At 45.9% G+C, this 10,190-nt stretch overlaps 1 protein-coding gene across 2 annotated transcripts in view; it reads right to left on the bottom strand.

Annotated features, from left to right (window-relative positions):
* Positions 1 to 400: 400 nt before the first annotated feature.
* Positions 401 to 10,190, bottom strand: part of LOC113259845 (beta-galactosidase-1-like protein 2) — a 64,428-nt gene continuing 54,638 nt past the window's right edge. The window contains exons 14-21 of one of the 2 annotated variants that reach the window (XM_057316832.1): positions 6,659 to 6,805; positions 4,601 to 4,672; positions 4,026 to 4,113; positions 3,246 to 3,333; positions 2,770 to 2,881; positions 1,918 to 2,034; positions 1,501 to 1,564; positions 401 to 805 (exon numbers count right to left, since the gene is read on the bottom strand). In XM_057316832.1, coding sequence (XP_057172815.1) covers positions 798 to 805; positions 1,501 to 1,564; positions 1,918 to 2,034; positions 2,770 to 2,881; positions 3,246 to 3,333; positions 4,026 to 4,113; positions 4,601 to 4,672; positions 6,659 to 6,805 — 696 coding nt within the window. In that variant the 3' untranslated portion in view covers positions 401 to 797. Of the gene's footprint in view, positions 1,565 to 1,917; positions 2,035 to 2,769; positions 2,882 to 3,245; positions 3,334 to 4,025; positions 4,114 to 4,600; positions 4,673 to 6,658; positions 6,806 to 10,190 lie in introns of both variants that reach the window. The other variant, XM_057316831.1, reaches the window with a different exon arrangement.

Below are 10,190 nucleotides of genomic sequence, written 5' to 3'. Positions count from 1 at the left end.
CAGGGCCCATTTTTACCATGCTGAAATTTGCAGCAGCTTTAGAAAGTGAAGCTCCCCAGATCTGCCCTCTACCTGCCCAGGCAGCGGATGCATCTGCCACACTTAAATGGCTCCCTGTGCTCTCACTGTGGCTCAGAAGGCGTGCAGCACCCAGAGGACTGGGAGTGCAACATGGACTCAAGAAGAGCTGCCTGTCAGGTACCAAAGCTGGGAGTCAGGAGGTGGGTAAAGAATAATAAGGTGGTAAGGAGGCACCAGACCAGGCAGTTGGTTGTCATGAGTCTCAGAGAAGCAGGGCTTTCCCCTGACTACGGAAGAGCCAGTGGGGGGTATGAAATAGCACGGAAGGGTGGAAGGAAAATACTTTTTTTTTTATAATACATTGAAAACACAAAGTATATGAAATGCATAAATGTTTACATTTTATTTGATTTCTTCAAAGGATCACTTTTGCTTCAAATTTACATTTGTGGGGTCAAGTATTCTGAGCATCTCATTTTTTCAGCATTTTATTTGGTGGCCAAACGGCCTTTATTATAGCAATATGACAAAGGGTATGCACGAAGTAGGCCTATTTTGTTATGCACGTCAGAAACAGGTTAGCTAACCTATGCCAAAAGAGGAATGCACTGGCAAATTAGGAAGTGGATGGTAAACCCAAAGCAGGGGTTGGCTAAGTGGAGAAGCCATGGTAGTTCTGGCAACCGAGGCATCAGGATGGGTAGGTTACTCACAGCCCCACTGTTGAAGCGACTCATCTCAATCAATTTCCTATGTTATGTCACAACACTCGAGATTCAGTATCCTGGAAAAGAAAGTCTGATTTGTCTATCGTACATCACAGGCCCACCCCTGGCAGGGAAGGACAAGTTGCAGGTGGGAAGAAAGGGCAGCGTGATTATCAGTCCCACCAAGACTCTAATGAAGGGAGCAAGGGTGATTCTCCAAAAGGATATCTGGATCCTGCTACCAACACAAGGATCAAGGAGGCTGGGTGCACAGACACCACTCATCCACCGTGGGCAGGCACAGAGCCTGCAACCTTCTCACCTGTGGTGACTGGGCCATGCAGTCCCTTGCTTTGGCAACCTGAGAAACGGTACTAGGAAACACGCCTTGGAATGATCAAACATGGCAGCACAAGAGAGAGCAGCAGGAGACATATTTCAGAAAAGGCAAGAAGAGGAAAATGTTGGGACCTTGGTTTACAATGAGGGAGGGATCCAGAGAGCACAGTGGAAATGTCTGGAAGAAAGGGAGGCCCAAGGAATTGGGTGAAGGCTGTTAGAGGGGTGAGTTAGTCAAGTCATTCGGAAATGGGAGGTGAGGAGTAGAGCTGTGCCAGGTATAAGAGAAAACCAGGCTATCAAGCAAAGGCAGTGAGGAAGTGCTCAGATTTCTGGGAGATAGTACATTCTGCCTTCTGTATCTCTAGCCCAGCTAGAAAGACCCAGAAGGATTGTCTCAGATGCTACAAGTTTACCCTCCAGAATACCATACCTAGATGAGACGTGTTTGTGAAGTGGATCTCCAGGCCAGATTTAAATTCCTCAAACACAATGATCTGTGGAGAAGAAGGAGATGGGTGAGCATGAGAGTCAAGTTCTTTTTTATTTTTTATTTTTTTATTTTTTTATTTTTTATTTTTTTAAAGATTTTATTTATTTATTTGACAGAGATAGAGACAGCCAGCGAGAGAGGGAACACAAGCAGGGGGAGTGGGAGAGGAAGAAGCAGGCTCATAGCGGAGGAGCCTGATGTGGGGCTCGATCCCATAACGCCAGGATCACGCCCTGAGCCGAAGGCAGACGCTTAACCGCTGTGCCACCCAGGCGCCCCGAGATTCAAGTTCTGACTCTGCAAGGCAAAGGCCAAATGAAGTGGGCTGGGATGAGGGAGGTATAGGGGCCAGCTTACCTCATTTGATCCAGGATGAAGCCAGGGTCCTGGAAGGTAGAGGGTCTCCTGGGGACCTACATTCCAGTAGCGTCCCAGATTTTGTCCATTGATGAATATTACACCTTTTGTCCAGCCCTGAAAAAGATCAGAATGAAGGATTCAAGACCCGAGTTCAAGATGTAATAACACTAGGGTGAAGACACACGCACGCACACACCGCCCCCCCATAAACGCACCTGATCATAGTCATAGACACACCTACATGGAGTGAATTGCCACACATGGCCTTAACGGAAGGTTACCTGGACAGATCTATGCTATTGCCCCTGGCCTGGGGTTGGCTCAACACCCGGGCCTCAAGGAGGAAGGTACTGATTTCTAACTCATCTGTCCCAAATCAGGGAAGGGTATTTCCATGGGCCATCAGGCATTCACCAAAACACCCTGGCCCCAAAACATAGTTTTAGTTGTAGAATTCTGGGATGGCTGTACATGTGCATTAAAATCTCAACATCCCCACCACAGATCGGATGTGTGTTCTAAAGGGGTTGAGGACCTCAGTGTCTTAGATTACGTCTGGGGACACGTGGATCACACTCACTAAACTCTTCATGCAGTAGATCCTACAGCTGCCCCCACTAGAACATACTACTTATGTCTCTGTTGCACTTGTTAAGCTTCCACCCCCACCCTTGTCAACACCAGGGAAGGGGCAGACTCCAGATAGCTGTGGAGTGGCTGAAGTCCCTGATGTCCCAGGGAGCTTACATTTCCTTTCACAGGACAAGGCCCATGCACCAAGGAGCTTGTTCTCAAATATCCTTTTAAGATGGGGGCAGGGGGGATAGGCAGGGGAGAAATATCACTAACCTCCATTTTTATGAAGGTGTCTCTGGGGTCATTACCCATTCTCAGAATACCAAGGAAGAAGGCAGGGCCCTGATGTTTGAATAAGGCTGGTTTCCAGATGTTAGGAAGGTCCCTAAGAGGGAATCAAACACCAATGGAAAGGTCATACCCTTCTTTGTGTGTCAGTTGTGACTTTTGAGGTAGGTCTCCTTTTTGCCCAAGCCTGGCATCCCTCTTATAACACAGACACATGCCCCTAAGGGGGCATGACGCAGAAAAAAACAAACAAATCAGCAGACCAGGAGTTGGGTGAATGAGGGGATGGTCACCCCTGTGCCCCAGACAACTATGAAAGTTGGGGTCATTTCCTTCAACACTGTGGATCTCACCTCTCTGAAAACTAAGGACGTTAGTCTGGATGGTCTCTGAGCTTCTTTCCATCTCTAAATCGGAACCATCTTTGATCAATCCCCTTGAGTCAATGGTCTGGCACCCACCTTTTTAGAAATTTAGTTTTCATATCCAGGCTGTAGATTTTAAATTCTCTTAAAGGAGAATTGTTCAGATAGATATCCCCAATTAAACCTGTGAAAGAGGGAATAAAGGGAACATGAAGAAGGCAAGCAGGGATGTGAACACAGAGAGGTAAACAGGCTGTGGCCTCCCCCGAGGGAGGATGCTTTCCTGTCCTTATCAGATGGGAGGTTTCTGCAAAATCTTACCTAAATTCTTCCTTCTGTTACACACGTACACGTCTTAGAGTGTGCCTGTATCTCCCACATTAACAGTGCAAAAGTCACTGCACTTCCTGCCAGGTCGGCCAGAACAGCAGTTCAGACAACCTTTAACTCCCAGCTAGGTCAAAGCACTTGGAGCAGGGGAAGGAAGGTAGGTGTGACTCTGTGCCCAGGAGCCCGGGGGCAGGGGGTGGGCAAGACACAGGCACTGAGCTCCAGAGAAGGAAAAATAAAAGTTCCCAGGGAGGGATTCTAACCCTCTTTTTCTACAGCTTTTTTCAAAACCCTCCTGGAAGAGGAAAGGCAGTGCTCTGGCTTGGTCCTTAGAGAACACACTTGAGAGAAGGCACCATCATCCTTTCCCATGAAAGCAAGACTTTATCATAGTTTCTATACATGCCTATCTCGCTGGCCAAGATATCCTGCTGTCTACCAAACCGTACACTTGGCCATGACTGTCCTCAGCCTAGGATAAGAGTGACAGGGATTTGGTGCCTCAAGATCTCAAACTTCTCCACCCTTGGGAGGAAGGAGGCCTACCTTTTCTCTCCTTATTGATGTCCTTCCCATAGGCAAGGCGGCCTTGATTCTCCACCAGGATCCTCAGTGTCGGGTAAACATTGTAGACCTGTCCAAGACAGACGAGCCACAGAGGGTACCACTCAGGGAACTTTTCTGGAGACATCTTAAGTCTCCTCCGAAACTAAGCAGAGTGACTGACAGACAGCGGGCCTCAGACGCCTGCAGACATTCGGCTCTGGGTCAAGTAAACCCTTGGGCTCCTGCTCTTTCTACTCACCCCACCCTCACCCCCACCCCATCCTAGGCCTTTCAGAAAACAGTCACTCAAACATTTCACGAGAAATTATTGAGGCAGGGACAAACCTGGAGTTTTTTGAGCAGCAAATAGCCAGCATGTTGAAGTTCTGCTCACCCAAAGCTTATACACCTATACCTTAGAAACGCATACAGCTCTACTGCGTCCCTGTTGGGCTCTTATGCAAGGAACGTTCCAAAGAACAGTGGGAGGAGAAAATAAGCTATCACAGTGCCAGGCCACGCTTACAGTCAAGCCTGGGCGCCGAAGTATTATCCATCAACACTGGATTACCTACCGTTTTCCTGGGAATAGCCAGCTGATGAGTGAAATGGTCCAGGACCCCTAAAAATTCCTCATCCAAAAACACCTGCCAAAGAAAGAGGGGAGCACCATCGGGTCCCCATAAGAAAAGGGATAAAACGGTTGTTGGGAAAGCAAAGCAAAGGCAAGTTCTAGGGGGATGATTAACTCTGTCTCCTAGAATATTACAAGCTGACTGTGAGTCCACGAAAATACAACATCTTCAAAGCAGTACAGTCATGAGATGTGTGAGGCAACGTCCGGAGAAGGATGTCCTGATACCAAATCTGGGCCTGGCTGTACTGTAGGGCAAGGAGGGAAAGAATGAAATGTAAAAAACCTGCAGGGAATGAGGGGAAAAGGAAGGTAGAGAATGAATGGATATTGTGAAAGAAGTGATGGCCACAGGGAAGATGGGGCTCCAGGTGCAGGAGGCATCCGCCTGCCTTGCCTGCATGGGTTTGCTCCCGTAACGGATCCAGTTATTAATACTATACAAAACACAGAATTCATATTTAAAGCTATTTAGAGTCTAATTACAAGGCTTATATACTCTATAACCATTTGTGGAACACCTACTGAATGGCTTGGGTCAGGGGTCCCCAAGCTTAAAACATAACCCCAGCCACTGAGGAACTCGGAGAGTGACACTGAGAAATTATTAGGCTACTCCACAAGAGCTAACATGGAACTGTGAACAGAATACCACAGAAGCGGGGCACCTGGGTGGCACAGCGGTTAAGCGTCTGCCTTCGGCTCAGGGCGTGATCCTGGCGTTATGGGATCGAGCCCCACATCAGGCTCCTCCGCTATGAGCCTGCTTCTTCCTCTCCCACTCCCCCTGCTTGTGTTCCCTCTCTCGCTGGCTGTCTCTCTCTCTGTTAAATAAATTAATAAAAAAATCTTAAAAAAAAAAAAAAGAATACCACGGAAGCACAGGGAAGGGAGTGACAAGTTCTGGTCCAAGGCCAAGTCCAGGCTATCTGGTGAACATGATGAAAATCGATGGAAGACTGTAGACAGGGGAAGTGGCACACTCACAATTCTACCTTGGGAAGGAAACTGGCGGCACTATGAGGGAGGGATTTATCAAGGAGGAGGGGAAAGGTGAGCTACCTGAAAAAGGAAGATGAGTTACGAGGCTTCTAGCAGTGGTAGAGGCAAGATACAAAGGCACGTCTAAGGCCATGGCGGCATGGAGTTTGAGAGAAGACCCACTGAGAATTACTGCAGCAAGCATGGGCCAGCTGAGAACGAGGTGTAAAGAGAGGATGAGGGGAGCGGCATCTTCAGGTGGGGAGGCTGCAAGTCCATGAACCGCTACAAGGAGCACAGGATGAGGTTTTTTTAGGAAGCCAATTTGGTTTTGGACATGATGAGTGTGAGAAGCCAGTAGAACATACAACTAAGGGAAGAAAAATGTTCAGCAAACAAGGAATCTGGGTCTGCAGCTCAGGATAAGAGGGGAGGGCTGGAGTTCCCGTCAGGAGTGCCTGAAACTTTGGAAGCAAATGACACAGAGAGCACAGAGAGGGTTCTTAGCAGGAGAATTTCACCAAGACCTGCGGAAACTTCACTTGGAGTGAGATGATGAAGCCTTTACCCTCGGCTCTGCTGCTTTCTCATCAAATATTCTCTGAAAGTCATTTAACTTCTCTGAGGTTTTCTCATTTGTAATAAACATCTTAGATGAGTGTTTTGAGAATTAAATGAGAGCAGTGCATTGTTGTGTGCTGTGTAAATGTAGGGATTAACGTGCAGGAAGTACAGGGACTTCTGAAGCTCCTTCCGAGTCTCCTTTAAGGAACTCCATCCACTCCCATAAGGGTTCAATGAATACCCCCCTTCCTGGGAACTACTACAAACCTCGGACCTACGACACACAACCGTGGCTTACATATCAAACATTTCACTGAAGGGACAAAGGTTAAGAGACAGTGATGATTTTTTGAAGGTGAAAAAGATTTGACTATCATTTAGACAGTCACCTCAGCAACACCACTGGGTTTTACTAGCAGAGAAGTGCCACTGGGACCCATCCACTGTCCCTTACCTGACCTCGGTCTTGAAGATGACCCCTTGTGGTAAGGAGGCCACTGTTGGTGATCACGGTCTCATAAAGTATGTATCCAGAGGACTGACCGTTCCCCTGGTTCACAGACAGATTTTCCATGCAGATCGGTTTGACAGAGCTGATGGGCTGTGGCAGCGACAGGAACAAAAACCAGGCTGAATGTTCAGGTTGGAGAGACAAATTTCAGAAATCCACACCCAAAGCCCACTCCTCCAAAGGAATTGCCCTGAGAGTCTTGAGGACAGGAGTATAAAAAAGGAATATATAATGATAATCATGCTTAAATGCCCTTTTTAGTTTTCCAAACCAACTTCATATTTCTCTGCATGTGCTAGACAGTAATGTATTCTTAATTTTCAGATAGAAAAGCTGAAATCAAGGAAAGGGAATATCTGTTAACTTGCTCATCAACTTATGATACAGACTAGACTAGACTCCTGATTTCAGGAACTCCATGCCAGGTGTGCCAGATTCTGTCTATCCTTGGTCTTCTCTTCTTGTTCCTTCATACAGTAAGAGAAATCATCCTAAGCCATGGTCTGACTGTGACTATTCATGAGTCTGCCTATCTAACACTGACCTAAAGCACAGTCTGACTCTAAATATCTGTTTCACCAATCCTCCTTCACCCCCATTATCTAAGCTCAACTGCAGTAGATTTTTATTCATTTTCAGTGTTCTAGCATGGTCCCACTCTATTCCATCCCCCATACAGCTACCAAAGAAATCCTGTTGAGGCAAAGCTGGTCACCTGATTCCCAAGCCATGCTTTAAAATAGCTTCCCACAACTTTCAGGGAAATGTTCAAATTTCTTAGCATAAAAGCATGGCCTGGGACGCCTGGATGGCTCAGTGGATTAAGCATCTGCCTTTGGTTCAGGTCATGGTCCCAAGGTCCTGGGATCGAGCCCTGCATCTGGCTTCCTGCTCAGCAGGGAGCCTGCTTTGCCCTCTGCCCTCCCCCAACCCATGTTTTACTCCCCCCTCCCCCACCCCGGCTCTCAAATAAATAAGTAAAATCTTTAATGCGCGCATGTGCGCGCACACACACACACACACACACACACACACACACACGACCTTTTAGACTGCCTTGGAGAAATACATGATTCCAAGTCTGTGGAGCCACATAGCCTGAAACATTCTGGAGGACAAAGAAGATATCAAAAGCTACAGGACTCATGTCCAGAGGACAAGAGGACACAGGGGCCAACTTAAAGGAGATGGGACAATTTGAATATCAAAAGGCACGACTGCACCAGGGCTGAAACATGTTAATTGTGTTAAAAAAAAAAAAAAAGTGTGAGTTTTCAGGAAGATCTTGGGGAGATGGTGTCAGAAAAGGATTCTGACCTCAACTCCTCCTACAGACACATCGAGGCTACAACTGCACATTGTGCACTTCACTCTGAAAATGACACGAAGACTGGCAAAACTGACATTCCACAGCTAGGGACATCAAGAGAGGCCACATTGAGAGGGGTGAAAGGTGCAAGACGCAATGGAATCAAGCCCCCGGCATAGCAACTCAAAAACAGGAAGAGGATTCCAGGCACAGAGGTCATCCCTGAGGAGTGAGGGGATCAAGCCCCATAGCAGACACCCCTGGTCCTAGAGACCTGTACCAGGAAGAAGTCTGGCTTTGAAAATCAGCAGGGCCTAACTGCAGGAGAATTAAAGGTCTATAGGGAACCAAGTATCTACCCTTATAGAGCCAGAATGCTGTATCACATGTGCCTGAGGGGCAGGGATCTGTACAAGTTTTCTCCTGGAATGGAAGTGCTGGTAGGAGCCATTTTTCTTGCTCTCCTATAGCCTAGCTAGCCCGACTCTTGTGGAGCCATTTCTAACATTATCCATCTACGTTGCTAGCACCGCTTGACCCACCCTGGCATTCTCCTATGGACCGGCTCTGGCAGGCACCCTTCCAAAGCAGGTCCCACACTACAGCCAGAGTCCAGAGACCAGAGTTCCCCCAGAGTGACAGCTGCCCCCCACACCTGCTGGGCAGCCCTGGCCGACACGAGTGCCCCTCCAAAGCAACTTCTGCACTGGGGAGGAGAGAGCCAATTAATCTACGGCAAAAGAGACAAGAATATACAATGGGGAAGAGTCTCTTCAATAAACAGTGTTCAGGAAACTCAACAGCTACATGGAAAAGAATGAAACTGGACCGCTTTCTTATACCCCATGTGAAAATAAACTCAAACTGTGTTGATTAAATACCTAAATGTAGGACCTGAAACTATAACACCCCTAAAAGAAAACAGAGGCTGTAAACCCTTGGACATCAGCCTTAACAATATTTCTCTGGATCTGTCTCCCCAGGCAAGGGAAGCAAAAGGAAAACTAAACAATCGGGACTATAGCAAACTAAAAAGCTTCTATATAGGAAACCCTCAACAAAATGAGAAGACAACATACTGGTTGGGAGAAGATATTTGCAAATGATAAATCTGACAAGGGGTTAATATCCAAAATATATAAAGAACCTGTACAATCATCAAAACCAAATAATTCAATGTAAAAATGGGCAGAGGATCTAAATAGACATTTTTCCAAAGAAGAAATACAGATGGCCAATACACACATGAAAAGATGCTAAACGTCATTAATCACCAGGGACGTGCAAATGAAAACCACAATGAGATGTCACCTCATAGCAGTCAGAACGGCTAACAACAAAAAGCTAAGAAATAGCAAGTGTTGGTGAGGATGTGGTGGAAAAGGAAGCCTCGTGCACTGTTGGTGGGAATGTAATCTGGTGCAGCCGGTGTGGAAAGCAGTACGGAGCTTCCTCGAAAAATTAAAAATAGAAATACCATATGACCCAATAATTCCACCATTGGGTATTTACCCAAAGGAAATAAAATAAAAACACTATTTTGAGAAGATATATGTGCCCCTAAGTATACTGTAACATTATTTATAATAGTTAAGATATGGAAGCAATATGTGTTCACTGACAGACGAATGACTAAAGAAGTTGTGGTGTGTGTGTGTGTGTGTGTGTGTGCGCATAATGATATTATGTGTGGCATATATATATATATATATAATGGAATATTACTCAGCCATAAAAAGAATAAAATCTTGTCATTCACAACAACATGGATGGACCTAGAGAGTATTATGCTAAGTGAAATAAGTCAATCAAAGAAAGACAAATACCATGTGATTTCATTTTTATATGGAATCTGAAAAACAAAGCAAACAAACAGAGACAGACTCATAAATACAGAGAACAAATTGGTGGTTGTCAGATGGCAGGGGGTGGAAGGGCTGGGGAAAATAGGTGAAGGGCATTAAGAGGTACAAAATTCCACATATATAATAAATAAGTCACAGGGATAAAAAGTACTGCATAGGGAATACAGGCAGCAATACTGTAATAACTTTGTATGGTAACAGACAATAACTCTACTTATTGTGCTGAGCATTTTGTAATGCATATAATTTTCCAATCAGTATCTTATACACCTGAAACTTATATAATATTATATGTCAACCA

The sequence above is a fragment of the Ursus arctos genome, unplaced genomic scaffold (assembly GCF_023065955.2).
Source record: "Ursus arctos isolate Adak ecotype North America unplaced genomic scaffold, UrsArc2.0 scaffold_22, whole genome shotgun sequence".
NCBI classification, from domain to species: Eukaryota; Metazoa; Chordata; class Mammalia; order Carnivora; family Ursidae; genus Ursus; species Ursus arctos.
This window is presented reverse-complemented; position numbering and strand designations above follow the sequence as displayed.